General features: G+C 31.4%; 1 protein-coding gene across 1 annotated transcript in view; it reads left to right on the top strand.

Moving 5' to 3' along the window:
• Nucleotides 1-17,205, top strand: part of LOC124362624 (exostosin-1) — a 63,230-nt gene that overhangs the window by 40,636 nt on the left and 5,389 nt on the right. Inside the window, exons 5-7 of the mRNA XM_046817284.1 lie at nt 6,743-6,988; nt 8,528-8,809; nt 12,144-12,397. Coding sequence (XP_046673240.1) covers nt 6,743-6,988; nt 8,528-8,809; nt 12,144-12,397 — 782 coding nt within the window. The remainder of the gene's footprint in view (nt 1-6,742; nt 6,989-8,527; nt 8,810-12,143; nt 12,398-17,205) is intronic.

Raw genomic sequence — 17,205 nt, 5'->3', positions numbered from 1 at the left:
AATACTTCTGGAAACAATTTGGAAATTCATATTGCATTTAACCCTTTGAATGTCACAGAGGAAAAATTGAGAGACAAAGAGATTCACCTGACAACAATGCTGTAAGTCATATGGGAGAAATGCCAGGCAATATTTATTTAGCTGTATTGCAGAGCTTCATGTGCAAAATGATATTTTAATGGTATTTTCGGGGAAATGGTATCAAAATGTTTGTACTGAAATGTAAAACAAGAAAATAACACACAACCAAAAAAACAACAGAAAATATATTTACTTGTAGCACTTATAAATTGAAAAATATACAAGTATTCTTTTTTTACTTTTGATGTTGTTTTAACAAATAAATACAAAAAATTACAATGTGGGAACAAATTTCTTTTCATTTGTTATAATATTATAAATGGAAAAAAAATTGTAAAATGTGTTCTAGGAATACAATACTTTAATAAAAATTTTTTAAATTATGTACATAATTAAAAAAAGCATTTTTGCACTAGCCATACCGGTAGTCTACACCACACTAAAACAAAGTCAGTAAACAACGTATTATGTAGTCTTCATACTTATTTTTATTTTTCCAAAAAGTATATACATCCATATACATGCATAAAAAGTCACACGATATTTTGCATACATGTTGGAGAAACTACACATCATGGCAGCCTTCTCCACACTGCATATATACCATTTGGGATCTCTGATTAATATGTAGTCCAATATGTAATCTATATATTTTTTCCCTCCAAAATATATATATACACTAGGCCTATATACTGGCATACAGAGTCATGCAATTTATTTTCATATGTGATTAGGAAACTACGCACCATGGCAGCCTTCTCCACTTGAATAAAAATAGTGTATTTCTATTGTGAAATGAAATATGTTTTTAAACAATATGGGACGTAAAACAGATAATTTAAATTTACAGTAACAATCGGCAACGATGGATCGTCACCTGGCATTTTCTGCACAGTTAAACAGCAACGAAAAATTGTTACTGTGGCTCTCAAAGAGTTAAAATTTAAATCGTGTCTTGAAAATACAGTTATTTCATTTTTGTACGATATCTATAAAACATACATCAGTGACAAACTTTAATGAGTTAATTAAATTTTTAATCAGTACTGAGATTGAATAATGAGAACATTTATAACTATACTTAGGGTTATTAATGAAATATTTATTTGATTTAGACTCTACACCTTCATTCACAGTAACCTTTGTTTATTGAAATTTGCTGAAATAACTCTCGATAAATTAAACCTTGGCATTTCGAATTACTTGATATGTCGAGTGTATAATTTTCTTATCAGGTTCGATGTATCAAGGGGGACTATTTTATGTTGCAGTTGCAGTGTTATGGGTCTGATTTTGTAATGCACAATACACGTGTACAGTGAAGTTTTGGGTTTGATTAGATTAAAAAATATAATTTAAAGTTTATAATAGATTTGGTTAAAGTCACTGGGCTATGGTTCCATTGAGTATTTTATCTTTATTCCCATCTGTCCTATAGTGCAGATAAAAATTATTGAAACCATTCTTCAAATTATATACAATCAAATACAGTTTATTTTTGTATTTAACTGCAGCTTTGTAAAAGAACCAGTTCCCTCTAGGGCATGACAAGATATTTCTGTAAGAAAATTATTTAAGAACACTTTTGAAATTGAAATAAGCTGATATATTGAACATTCAAACATTTATGCAATTATAAAGATTATAGGATCTGTAGCTGGCCTTGATTTGAATCTTATTTAAATAAATGAATGCCATCAACTAGTTTCACATGTTAAATCACTAATCCATAATACTATTAAGAAATCACATATGTATCAATTATCAATTGATTCATTAATTTTGATAGTTCAATCAACAAACAATTTAGGTCTAATATGCACCTTCATGTAGTAAAAAAAAACATTTATGTTTGTTAACCCATATTCCGAATCTGTCCATGTTGTCCTCTGAACAAGCAGCTGGCCTACGTCATCAGGAGGCTGATCCAGTTACATACTGCCTTAATTTTTTATTTTTGTCAATCAAATTACAATATTTTGTATATTATGTATTATTTTGTTTGGCATAATAAAGGCTGATGCTATACTGTACTTCTCAGTGAGTAAAAGGTTCAGAAGCAAACTTCTGTTACATATGAAAAATCAGCTGGATTAAATTTAGCTGTCTCAAAAGGACCATTTTTTCTAATCAATTCCCTTAATCAATTATGAATTCTTTTCCTAGTGAAATGATGTTTAATCTATAGTTCAAGTGTTAGTAACAATTGATCTATTGCATTTTTAAAGCAATTCTTATTTTGAACTGTGGAGGAAACAGCTTCGCGTAATATATATATATATATATATATATATATATATATATATATATATATAATATATACTTTATATACAATAGATAACAAAGATTCTCTCAGTGATTCTCTTCATATTTTTATAAACATCTTTATATGCTTTCAAATATTTATATCTTATTATGTTTCTAAGTGATAGAGTTTCTGAATTTCTGAAAATCTTACACGTTTAACATACCATTGTTTAAAATCATCTTGCCGTCAGGAGAATAGTGTTCATTTAGTTTCTTACTCTTTTTTTATTTCTTTTGTAATGGCTGTCTTTTGTCACATGTAGCTTTTGAGTACATGTACATTTTCTAATTACCTAACAAAGAGGATAGATTTCAAGCCTTGAAACATAGTGGTATATATTTTGTAATATATAACTATGGCAAATTTCCAGAATCCTATTATCTATTAAAATTCTGTTGGTGATCAAGAATACATTTTTATGCTTTTAATATAAATGTAGGTTTTTTAAAATAAACATAAATTTTTACTCGATTGTGTTTTTTATAATACATAACCAGCTAAAGCCAGTTTCTTTGGGATGATTGGTTAGTTACCCATAAATTGGAATAAACTGACCATGATTAATTGAACTTTGAACTCGCTGCTGTGTTTCATTGCAGACGATAAAAGTTATCAGTGGCAGCAATAATATTGTTTTTTATTATGAAAAGTTCTGTAATGAATTGCAACAGCATGAAGTAGCCTATTAATAAGTTTATCTTAAACTAATTAATTACCAATATCATATGAATATTTTCTTAGAATTTAATTTACTTTGTTATGAGATGAAAGTAATATAGAGTACAAGGGTCTAGGTCACTTAGTAAAAAAGAAATCTAAAGAAAAGCAGCAAACTTTCCTTAAATTAATCTTTGGATCATTTTAAGTCGTTTTATACTCTTAACTTGTATACATAGAGAGTGGTCATAGGACATTATTTAAGTAATAATTAAAGCATTGTATGTTAAATGAAAAATCAAAAACACAAATTGAAAAAGAAATACAAAGAACATATACAATTAAAATTCAATGAAAAATGTAACAATATAAATATTTAACAAAAGTTTAAACTTAAAACTTGGCAAGATAAAATTAAAAACTTAAGGAACTAATATCACAGGCTAAATATTCATTCACAGAGTAAAATGCCTTTTCTTTAAGCCATTTGCTTGCAACTGTTTTAAACCTATTTATATTTACAATCCATCCTCCTTTTGGTAATTTATTAGATAGTTTAATTTTCATATAGATTTAACTACCTTTTGTTTTTTCAAGCCTGGTCCTTGGCAGCTCTACCATGTACTTTTTCTAGTTTTATAAGTGTGTATGGTTTATCTTACAGTATAATTTTGTAGATTTGCTTTCACATCCAGCAAACAATAATATATATATATATATATATATATATATATATATATATATATATATATACACACACACACACACACACACACACACAAACAGGGCAATGTCATGATATTGCATACAAGATTCCCTTTCTTTCAGATTTTTTATAATTCTTATTGCTTTTTTTTTCTAGACAAACACTCTATTTGAATGGCAACTATTTCCCCATAAAGTAATTTCATAGACAAGAGAGAATGGAAAAAGGTGTAGTAAAAGGTTATTACCATTTATTCAGTGACGCAGAGTTTCAATTTATGCAATAGGAAAATTACTCTTACTAATTATAAAGACTCTATATATGGCTTTCCCAGTTTAGTCTACTGTCCAAGAAGATTCCTAGTAGTTTAACAGGCTTAAAACATTAGTAAATAATGTTGTCCGTTGAAAAAATTATATTTTCTGTTTTTTTATTATTTACAACAAGCCTGTTAGCCTGAAACCACTCAGTTGCTATCTTCATTGCATTTTCTTGTTCTATTAAACCATTAAGTGTACTATAGTAATTTAGAAGAGTAGTATCATCAGCAAACAAAACTGACATACAGGGTAAATTAATAGCAAAATCATAAACTGCAGTGATAAATAAAAAAGGACCTAAAATCTAGCCTTGTGGCACACCGATTTGAATGGTTTTTGTAATAGATTAATAGAACCCTGAACAACCATTTGTTTTCTATTTTATCAGATAAGGCACTAACAAATTTAACTCACTACCTTGCACATCATAGCAATAAAGTTTACTTATAAGTACCTAATGAGGTATGCTGTCAAAGACTTTAAACAAATCTATTAAGGTTGCAGGTGATGTTGTTATATATTAAAAACAGCTTTTGTAGTATTCAATTCTGGAAAAAACCCAAACTGCTCTTTACATAAGAGACCATTTAGCATGAAAAAGGTTTGTAATTGGTTTTTAATACAGTATTCAAATATTTTGCTAAAAATAAATATTAAAGGTATGGGACGTAACTGGAAGGTGTTTTATCACCCTTCTTATAGATAGGAACAGCTTTTGCTATTTTTTAAACATTGAAGAAATGTGCCTTCAATTGACATTAGATTAAATTGATAAATTAGTGGTTCAGCTGTGACACTGATAATCTGTTTAGTAATCTTATTCGAAAAACCTTAGTAATCTTCACTACCAGATATATTTAATTCTGAAACACACTTTAGGACATCTTCAACAACAATCATTTTCCAATGTAACGTATTTCTTGGGAGTACAACTATTTACATAATTATTTACTAAGTTAAGAGCTACATTAAAATCAGCAGGTACTTGTGTTTTATTTGTATCAAGCAATACATTTATAAAATATTCATTCAAAACATTAGAATCAATATTTTTTTCAACTTCATATATTTTTTCAGCTTTGATAATATTCCATGCGGCTTTACATTTATTTTTAGACATCTTAATGTAATCTTCATTTACCAAAAGCTTTTCTTCCTTCATCAAGGTTTTATACTGTTTTCTAGCTTCCTTATAACAGATTTAGCCAACATTTCTCTTTCTGTACCTTTACTATTTTTTATATTGTCATAACAAACTAAAACAAACCTTCTAAAATTCTTAAGTTTTGGCGTAATCCATTGAATATTTGGGCTTTTTGGATTTTTAGCCCTAACTTCTTTTAAATAACATGTTTCTTCACATAAACTAGTTAATAAATTAATAAAATAAGAAAATGCCTCGTCAACTCTATAAAAAAACTTAAGCCTAGTCCAATCTACTTCAAGAAGTAGTTTAATAAAACTATCAGTGGTGATAGGTGTCATCATTCTTATTGTTATTAGTTTTGTATGTTTGTCAAATTAAATTTATATAAGCTAGCTAAGATACCAGCATGGTCAGACAGGTGATGTTCTTCTACTCTACATTTAAGTTTACCTGCACTTAAATTAGTAATAATGTTGTCTAAACTTGCCTCTCTTCTTGTTTTTTCCAAGTTCAAGCAGTACATATTGTAAGTGCGTAATAAATTAAGAAAGCACTCCTTTTCAAATGATTTTTTAAAATTATATTTATGTTAAAATCTCCTGACAAAATTATGGTTTCTTTGTATGTTTTTGATAAAAATTGTAAAAGTGTATCTAGTAAACAGAAGAAAATTTAAACATCGGAATCAGTTGTACAATAAATAGTTACAATTCAGAAATTTTCCTTTTTTAGTAAATTTGCTGAAGCTTCAAACACAAGAGGAAGGCAATAGTTTTCCAAGCTAATTATCTGAAGTTCCATCCCTACCCTGGCATATACACTGCTTCCTCCTCTTATAAGGGATGTTTTCTGCAATAACTACTGCCTAAATTAAAACCTAGTGAAGGATATAAAAGTAATTCCTCTTCAAAAAGCCAATTTTCATTAATTGTTATTATATCGATAATTATATTAAGTTCATTTATTCAAATATTTAACATGTATAGTTTATTTTTAATTGACTGGATATTCTAATGAAAGATATTAAATCCCATGAAGTTTACTGTGTTGTCATCAGTGGCGACTTGGATCTGGGGATGTGAGTTTCCTGAGTTGTTGGCTTGATTTGTTTGGGCTGACTGCAAACATTGGTGATTCAGTACGACACTGATGGTCACTTGTATCTAAACTTAGAGATGATGTGGTTCACTTATCTGGATTGTGTCTTACTGCTTGCATTATCTCATGAGCCAGTTACCTTTTACCACTAACACTAACACTAAGGTGTAAACAATGTCTAGTATGCAAGTGTTTATTTGCTTTACTGGCTTCAACTAATGTCACATTACGATACTTCTCACAGAGTTTCTTCAGGATTCATTGGTTTTCCTTATCTCTTCATTAACACATGACCACTCAGCGAGTGATGTAATATATTTGGACAATATTACCATATGAAATGATTAAGTTGGTATTGTTAGTTTCCGCTCATGGTTTAAATATTTGTTGTTTGTGAAAAACTCAGTAATTTTTATTTTTTGCAGATTATTCGGGAGCGGTTGCCCCAGCAGAAGCTGCGAGACGGTGTGGTGTGGAACAATGCCCCTGGAGCTCTTCTAACGTTTCCTCAGTTCTCCGACTGCTGGCAGGATTTCCCCTTCTACAGCTCCCATCCTCCGTCCGCAGAGTTCACCGCTGTCATCTACTCACAACTCAACTCACCTGTCACACCCGCATCCATGCTGTACCGCTTGGTACGCAGTGTTGCCAGCAGCCAGTACTGCACACGGGTTAGTGTTATAATACTCTTAGTATGAACTTTTGCTTAACTCTGGCTCTAATATTATACTGATTTAACAATTTCTACTATGTCTTGCCAATGATGGGATTTAATATTTATGTAAATATTTATGATCACCTTTTCACATTTTGATCTTAAATCTGTAATCTGAACCAATTTTAGAACATTAATAGAAATATGAATAGATTTTTTTTCTAAAGCAACCACAAATTAGTATTGTGGCACAGGTAGGTAAAATAATTGGTTGCCTGCTCTGAAGACATACCATTTTGGCAAAGAGCTTGAAAAAATGTTTACTTAGGGTTTTAACAAAGGGTTAAAATTTTACTACTTTTTACACATTAGTGTAGTAAAGCTTCTTCTCTTTGCACACAAAAGATGAAAATACAAGTTTCTTTTTTTATTCTATAGATAAATAAGTCATATAGTTAATTTTGTAATGTAAATAAAATTAATTTTAAAATATTGAAAAGGTTTTTTCTGTTAGTTATATAAACATTGTTGGGTGTTATATTTCTAATTTTAATTGAGCCATTGAAAGTAGCATCAAAAATATGAAAAACTATCAATAAAACAGTCTCTATTGTTAATAAAATAAATGTTATTATGTACATCTGAAGTATACACTATATAGCTTCTTTTCTGTGTAGTGTCCATGCACAGAGAGTTGCTTATCTTGTGACTTCATTCATACCAGCTTTCAGTTCAACATTGTTTTATTTTTATATAGAAATTATTATCAAAAATTATTGTAGACCGTTGTAATCATAAGAATAACTATTTTGAACATGGCAACCACATCATGTGACTATTACTAGCAATAATAGCAGAATGTTTCTATTCACAATAATTTGTTTACATGGGAAAGGAGATCCTCGGTTGTAGAAGTTTAGAATTAGCCAACAGTTTTTATGTGCATGTATTTCATAGGTTAAGAAAATGTATGTACTGCTTCCTTCTACGAAGTGCAATTCATTGTACTTTTTCATAATTTATTGTAAGCACAAAAACTTACGGCTTTGTTTCCTGGTTATTGTGTTTTTATAAAAATTACATACTCAAAGTAGACAAGAACACAATTTTAAAACACTTTATTTATAGAAATATTAAAGGTATGGCTTTCTGAATCATTTCCTGTATTTATCAGTAAATATATGTACTGATGAAAGGGTTACATTTAATCAAGCGAGTAGTTACATTTAAGGAAATACAATTACCAATGTATGTTAAAATTATAGTTTATCCTTTTTCGTAAAGTCATTTAGGTTTAGGTTTAATTTTACAACATAAACATTTCTTCCTCTTCCTGGCCAGAAATCTATTTCTGAATCTCTAAATCAATTTAAAAAAGCCAAAATAGCCAATGATCAATAAAAATCATGTCTGTGAAGGTGGACACTCATACATAAAATCCTTGCTATTGGTCTACAAAAATCTGGATAATAGCTTTAAATAGGAATAATAGTAAAGATGCATTCTGTATAACTCTAGATGATTCTCTAAAATGTGTTTGTGTTTTCTCTCGTAGATAATCGTGGTATGGGGAGGAGACAAGCCCCCACCGTCCATATCCCGATGGCCACCACTTCCCCTCACAGTTTCCTTCCACATTTTACAGGAGGCTTTCGAGCCTGGCCTCTCTCATAGGTTTTCCCCCCACCCCCTCCTGGAGACAGCAGCCATTCTATCACTTGACGAAGACGCACTGTTGTCCACGGACGAGGTTGACTTCGCATTTGAAGTTTGGAGGGCATTCCCTGAGAGGATAGTCGGCTACCCCGCCCGTTCACATTATTGGGATGATGCTAAGGTAGTTGTTATGTTTCAGTATTATTATTAAGAAATATATTTTTCTAATTATAGTTATTTTTACTATCAATTTGTTTGTCACAGGTAGCAAAACATAACCCATCTCTCCTATTCCTTACCATCTATGTACCTTTGTCTTTTGTATTCTTCCTAATAACACTACTCAGGTATGTAGTTACTATCATTACCCTAAACCAATACAGTTAACAATTATCATAACTATCCATATGACAAATAAAGACTTATTATTATTATAGTTTAAAGTTTTAAAAAATAATTTTTCCCAGCAGTTTTGGCCAAAGTTATTTACTAAATAACCAACCAAAATAAATTTTGTTGTTATTTTCCTTTTGTAAATTAGTGTTAAAACTTATACAAACTATTAAATCAGTTTTTGTTAAAAGAGTGTATGTTGATAAAGTAAAATTATTGTAAAATGTGTATTTCCATTTTGTGGTAAAAAATTTCAAAATTACAATAAAAATCAAGACAACCCACATTGACGATTAGGCTCTCAGCTTGGTTGGAGTGCCCACTCATGAGTGCCTCCTTGGCTTTATTCAACTCACACAATCGGATCTCCTGTATGGCCCATTTTACCTAATAAATTTTAATAGAATGTGATCAAAAAGCTCTGTCTTCAATCTAATTCCAACTAAAAATTTGGTAAAGATACATTAACTTACACCATTTTGGCTCAGAGATACTAAAATAAATGAATTTGTCATTCCATAGTTAGTATTTCTACTTTCGTTCATCTATCCACAGAGATAGAATTCCAATACAATTTTTCTTCATGTAATATGTCCACGTCCACATGAAGTGGAATGAAACCAACATACATATGAAGAGAATTTTTTAAATTTTATAACTAATTGAGACTTAGAACATGATATTGGCAGAAGTCAGGCAACTTTAGGTATCAGTATATAGAAAACAGAATTAATTAGGAAGCTTATTCAAGCTATAAAAATTAAGAAATTTGTCATATAACATTTGGAAAAGTAAAGCCAAATCTGTCTACCCCACACACCCACACCATCCTTTCTTTTATCTGTCATTGGTTTAGCTGCACTACCTTCTGAATATGTTCAATGATTTAATTTCCTACTTAGTATCAACTTACTTGATGTGGTGCATCTGTATTGTGTTGTGTTATTGTGTTTGTGTTTATTTTGTCCTTGGTATATTATGTACATATGTTCAGTTATTAACTTTGCCTTGACTTTTGTGTGTATCACTATGTTTGTTGGAGGTGTTCTGAGTCAGCTGCAATAAAACGACCTTGAGTTTTTCCCCATAAGAACAATGTTAAACCTCATGCACTTTTAAGCCTTTGGTTTTTATTGTAGCATTACAGGAGGTGTTTCGTTTAAAGATAAAATTATACACATACAAATGCTTTATAGTTTGTTTTTAAAAGAGTATACGTTTTGAATATTTAAATTATAAAATAAAAAAAGTTTGAGATTTTTTCTGTATAACCTATAAAGATATTGAAAAAACTAAAAAGTTTTTGGATGCGTATTAATTAGACTACAGTATATCTTTAAAATTAGATTTCTCCCATTATTCTACGAATAAGGTCGTAAAAGTGCACAAGGTTTAAGATTGTCCTTATCGGGCTAAGATCAAGATTACCATTGATACAGCCAGCTCTTAAAAATTATGTGTAATTAACTTTATGATTTAGGGTTTGACCAAAAGAGAGAGCAAACTATTTTAAATGTTTTTTGTAACATATATAGGTGGCAAATGTATATAACCCCAGTATTCTTACAAATCATCTAACATTAAAGATGTTTTTACCCTTTTAGGATAAAGAGGGGATTAATAGCCAGCAATGTTAGAGTGGGCAAAGTTAAAGTTGTTCAAGATCATACTATATGCAGCCCGTGTTTGATTTATGTTTATGAGTCAGGAAACATAGTAAAATCATGATACTCAAATTATGCTAAAACAAGTCATCTACATCTTTTTTATTGCTCAACAGCTGTTGCATCACATCACTTTAGCTGGATCATCAGATAGGCGATTGTGTTATTGTATTTGTACTGTTTAGCCTTATTTTCCAACCAATCAACATCAAATTTTTTACTTTAAAATAAATATGATACTGAAAAATGATGATTTTTACTGTACAATTAATAGTAAACTAAAATAAAATAAAAACAAAAGACAAAATAAAATATTTTTATACCTATTATACCGTTTTAAATAGTTTTATATTTTATGTAGATAGTTTTATTGTGTATAATGGGATAAAGAATTATGTGTATATCTTTTTTAATACTATACTTATAATATATTAAAAAAGTTTGCATTTTCTCTATTTTCATCTTTGTTTTCTTCTGTACACCCTTCATAAAAAGGAGTAACTTCAAAAGTATGTAGCAGGAAATGTTACTAAAATGTTCATCATCCTAAACCGGTTAAATTAAGAAATACTGTGAAATTTCCACTGTAAAATATATAATTTTCAAGGGGTAACTCTTCTCATGGATGTCTTGTACTTTTGCAGCCTGCGAGTATTGTGATTGAATGAGAAGATAGTAAATTATTGTAATATATGTAGGTCTATTACCACCGCGGATCTTAGAAATGCTTTGAAATAACTCCCAACAAAGGTTTCAACAACGGTTTTAGTTACTGGGCCTTTTCAATTGAAACAGAAGAATCTGTTCTGATAGGAAAAATAACCTCAGGTTGCTTTTTACATTCAGCTGAGAGTTTTCAATGGTAGCAACATGCTGTGATAAATAATTATAATAAAGGACACATCACTGCAAGTCTGGCCCCATGGGCAGTTACCACACCCTATTTCCAACGTTCATCTTACAACGTTGTCACATTGTCATATCAGCTGATTCTCAGTATGAGACGAAACCTCGCTTCATTGCAGTTGTTCACATCAGTTTTCTTCTTTGGTGTTTGATTATTCTGTATGTTTTTATTATTATTTTTGGTTACGTTCTGTGCCTTAGTGTAAACACATTTTAATATAAATTGTGAAAGTAAAGGATCCAGGAAGATACATGAGCAATAACGACAGCTGACAACACCGCACCACAACCCAGACCTGCATTGATATGTTTCATACTATAATTTTTAATTAACAGTAGCATTATGACAAGCTTAGGCTTGATCCAATTTAATGACAAAATTTTACACAGATGTGGATTAAACATTGTATTTGTAATGTGGACACTATATAGCATTTTGATCCTATCGCTATTTTGAGGTTGCAATGCGCTTGAGTTTTAATATACATAATAATGTTATCACTATTATTTACGGATTTAAATTAGAAATTTGACCAGTTTAATTGATTACAGGGAAGTTGGGGTTACACGTCAAAGTGGACAAACGACTACTCCATCGTGTTGACTGGGGCAGCGTTCTACCACCGTTACTACAACTACCTGTACACAGAGTGGCTGAGCCCACTGCTGCTCAAAACTGTGGAACAGTCGCACAACTGTGAGGATATCCTCATCAACTTTCTAGTCAGCCATGTGACCCGGCGCCCCCCCATCAAGGTTACCCAGCGCAAACAGTACAAGGACCAGCCCCCCGGCGTAGGCTCTAGGTAACATTATTGTCACTAATTAAATACTTTTAGGGTTTTATTGTGAATACCGAGTAAAGAAAATAATGCTTGTGGTTAACTCAAAAGCAAATTATGTCATGTTAATTTCATAAGTAAATAACTAACTATGTTAGTTTAATTCCTGGTAAGTTTGCTAACATGATTATTATAAGATGTTTACTTTCAAATTTATGTATTTTATTTATATTTATGTATTACTTTACGATAGTTCACTAATTTAACTTTTATATCTTTGTGATATCCAACTAACAATGCTGACACAATAATGATAAAATACAGTATATTATGTCAGCTGTCCTTTATGAACATTGTCATTCTCAGTGCAAATAGATTTTAATGTTTGCATGAACCATCTTGTAAATATTACCAGAGAAAAAACAATCACTTTATTTCATGTTTCTCTAACATGGGCATAGTAAATGTTTCTAATTTGATCTATAACTCTTAAACCATAAATCTAAATTATCCTGGCATTTAAAGAAAATAATAGTTTCTAGTCAGGATCATATTTGTAAAGCTGAAGATATTCTGTGTGGAGTTTTTATACTTGCTGATATCATCAAATTTGTAATTTTCCATAAGTTATGCACTACAACCATAACACTATTTTTAACCCTTTCCACTCGAATTTTTTTCACCAGTCTTGCCCCCTCAGCTCATATTTATTTTAGCACATTTTCAGTAAAAAGCCAGTTTTAGCAAACTGGAAGTAAATAAAGTATATACATTATTATATTGTATAATAATTTTATTTTATTTCTAATTTATAGTATAGAGATATAAAATTTGATACTTACACTAATAAGTTTTATATTTTAGCACAGTATGGTATCGTTCAAAACACTCTGCAGGATGAAGACCATAATTTTTTTGAACAGGTTTTACAATAGGAAAGTGTTTTCTTTCTTCCTCCTGGCACCACTTTCTATTGCTACAAACAGCACAGTCTTTAGTTTTTTTGTTGGATGAGCTACAAGAAAGTGATGGTGTTTGTTCAGCCTTTCTTCTTTTTCTACTGATGAAGGACGACCCCGCTTCAAACTCATAGTGTTACGGACATGGCCTACAAGTTCAGTGATGAGGATTTCTCTGAAATTCCTGTGTTGAATTGTTTTTTCTCCATGGTTTTGTTTATTCATGTTGAACAAGAGAAAGCTATTTACTATTGCCACTTCCAACATTCAGAAAAATAGCTTTCTCCACCACTTCGAAATTTATGGGAAAATTTGTAAGAAGCAATATAGTGGTCTGCTTGGTCCACGCCACCCATATATTTGTTATACTGACAGATAACTGTTGGCTTTTGTATGTTTCTTTGATGATCCTTGACTCTTCTTGAGATGGTGTCAGTATCATTGTTGTAGAAATTACTCAACATTACTACATCACGAAAATTGGTTATGAAACATGACTACAATGACAAAGCAAAATAAATCAGCATCCGACCAATCGTAGTTCAGCTGTCATTTATTAGTTCCTGAGAATGCCGTGCGATCGCAGCATCAATCGGAACATCGTAGGCCGGCTAAAAATAAAGTAAAGCTGACGTCATTGCAATGTCGGATGGCGTCCGACATACGAGTGGAATAGTAAAATAGCAATGTCGGACGACGTCCGAATCACAAGTGGAAAGGGTTAAAGAATTTTTTTGGAAAAAATTGTAATGCAACCATCCATGTTTGCATATAATGATATTGAGAATCCAGCCTTGAAAAACCTGTGATAATCTGATTTTTTTCGAATTTAACACAAACATTAAATCTATTTATAACATAAAACTACCTAAAAGTAGAGAAAAATAGATTAAATATTGTTATATTGTTATTGTTGAACTGAAAACTGAATACACGTTTTAAGTATAATAAAACAAACCATAATAAAGGTCGCCATTATGAATTTGTAATCCTTATTTTTTATACTCACAACTAATAACTAATATTTACATACTGTATATATTTCTTATTAGAATTAATACTTGATTATATTATTGTACCTTTTTTATAATATTGTAATACTATATTATAGTTTAAATCGACGTTGTAATTTGAAAATATTATGGATTATTAATTTGTGGAATAAAGTATCATAACCAGAACAAATAGTTTGTTAACTACAACACCAAACAAACAGGATAGAAGAATTTAAAGACATAATTTTTTATATTCTTTCTTAAACCCTTTTATTTTAGCCTAAAAACTCTAGGCAATTTCTACACTAACTGTCAAAAATATTCCAGCACTAGTCAAGACACTATTTACTCTGAAACTAAAAGGGTTCACTAGATCTTGAGAAAAACTTGTTACTGCTAAACAAGAATGTTCAGCTCCAGGCTGTGGAATTTGTGGGCATTGGTTCCAACTTGTAACACAAAACCACTATTGTAGAGGTTAAGAATTTTAACAGCTCCTCTAGCTGCAAGGTCCATTAAAACTGGAAGGCCAATGTGGCTTAATAGCCTCTATTTTTAGAAGATTTGTTTCCATTACAGCAGCACTTCTGACCTGTGAGAGGAATTATTGTTCTTTGATGAGATACTAGCGCCAGAATAGAAGCAATCAAGTTAGCCTAATAAAATTGTTACAACTGGTAGTAGAAACGCTTGTGTTACTCTTTGCCAATAACCGCCAGTTCTATGTTGTTAACTGTAGAGTATTTGGCTCAATTCAGTGGCAGGTGGCATTTGAAACGTTTCGTTTTGTTCTGTAATGCCGGTTTAGCTGAAGAGTATTTTATAACTTTAATGATGATATATCTTCAAATTTTACTTTTACAAAAAAAGCACACCATAGTTTCAGTGACCAAACACTTGTCGTAGTAGGTGATCAGCATTTCTATACATTTTTCATATAAACTTTCCGCCAATCAGGATAATCACAATTCCACCTCATTTTCAGATCCAAAACTATTGCCATCTAGCTTACGCTTCATGTGCAGTAACAAGGGGTAGTCAGACGGCATCAAGTCCGAGCTCTATGGTGGATGGTCGAACTGCTTCCAATGAAATTGTTGTATCACCATTTCAGTGCCATCAGCATGGAACATTATCATGGAACACCTCAATTGACCATTCCTCTCCATTTTGAATGCATGCCTAAATCACAGTACATATAGTGCCTCATTAATGTTGCATTTTAATTCTAAAACTTGTGTTCTCATGGATCTTTTAATCAATTTTCCTCACCGTTTCATCATTGACTATGGACCACTCTAAGCTACATTGTGGACATTTGTATGATCTTTATTAAAAATTCTAACCCATTTCTTCACTCATCTCGTTTTCACCATGAACATCTTTAATTTAATGATAAATTTCAGCCAGTTCATGTTCCTTTACATTAAAAACTTTTATTTTTAATGATCAGTTTGTATAGAGAACTTTAAAATGAGATATGATGACATACTTTTACAAAGAATCTGCCTATTAAACTTGATACAGGAGATGAAGTTACAACTAACCCAATAATAATGGCAGACTACCTAAATAATTTCTTTATTGATGCGGCTAAAAAGATTATAGACATGAATGGACTACACAAAACTCACACACTTCTATCACCTGAAAATGTAAACTTAACACCATTACTACTCACGCCAACCAACAGTTTAGAAATGTCCAAGATTATTAGGTCATTAAAAACAAAAACATCAGCTGGGTATGATGAAATCTCATCAAAGATAGTTAAGTTATGTGAAGACGAACTAATACAACCCTTAGTTAATATTACTAATAAATCATTTCAATCTGGAATCTTCCCGTCTGCATTAAAGTTGGCTAAAGTTTACCCTAAATTTAAGCAAGGCTGCACAACACAAGCACTAAACTACAGACCAATTTCTCTTATCTCAACCTTTTCTAAAGTGATTGAAAAAGTAATGTTAACTAGACTTATTGAACATCTGGTGACCAATTCTTTACTAACACCTGACCAACATGGCTTCTTAGCTGGAAAATCAACAACAACAGCCTTGATTAGTCTTACGGAGTTCATAATAGACCAGCTTGAAGCAGGCAATACATGTACAGCTATTTTACTAGACTACAGTAAGGCTTTCGATTGCCTCTCTCATAAACAACTCCTTGAGAAACTGTCAACACTTGGCATACAAGGTACTTCAAAAACATGGTTCACCAGCTACCTGACAGGACGAAGCCAAGTGGTTGAAATAAATCACACAAGCAGAGGGAGTATAAAAAAGATTAGATCAGTACCTAAATTTGTCTCACGCGGAGTCCCACAGGGATCAGTATTGGGTCCAGTTTTATTCATCCTCTTCTCAAATGACTTTCCTAACTATATACAAGACTATAGTAAAGGACTTATGTATGCTGATGACACAGTTCTATTACTAGGGGAAAAATTACCAAAAGATCTCGAAGTAAACGCATTTATAGCACTCAACATGGCCATTCAATATTGCCATAGAAATGAATTGGTTGTCAATGAAAGAAAAACAAAACAGTTAGTACTAGGAAAATACAAAGAGGATACAGGGAGGCTGACTGAATTAGAAGAAGTCACTTCCACTAAATACTTAGGTATAACTATAGACGATGACCTCTCATGGACTCCACACATTGATTCTGTGTGCAAAAAAATCAGCACAGCACTGTATGTAATACGGCGAGTGAAAAGCATAGGTGACTTAGTTACAGCAAAAGTTGCCTACTATGCGCTGCTTGAGACACACCTCCGATATGGAATCATCGTATAGGGAGGCACCACAGCAGGAAACATACAAAGGTTACTGGTGCTGCAAAAACGAGCCATAAGAATTCTGGGAAGTCT

The sequence above is a fragment of the Homalodisca vitripennis genome, chromosome 5 (assembly GCF_021130785.1).
Source record: "Homalodisca vitripennis isolate AUS2020 chromosome 5, UT_GWSS_2.1, whole genome shotgun sequence".
NCBI lineage: Eukaryota > Metazoa > Arthropoda > Insecta > Hemiptera > Cicadellidae > Homalodisca > Homalodisca vitripennis.
Note: the sequence above shows the minus strand (reverse complement) of the source record. Positions and strands in the feature narration are given on the sequence as shown.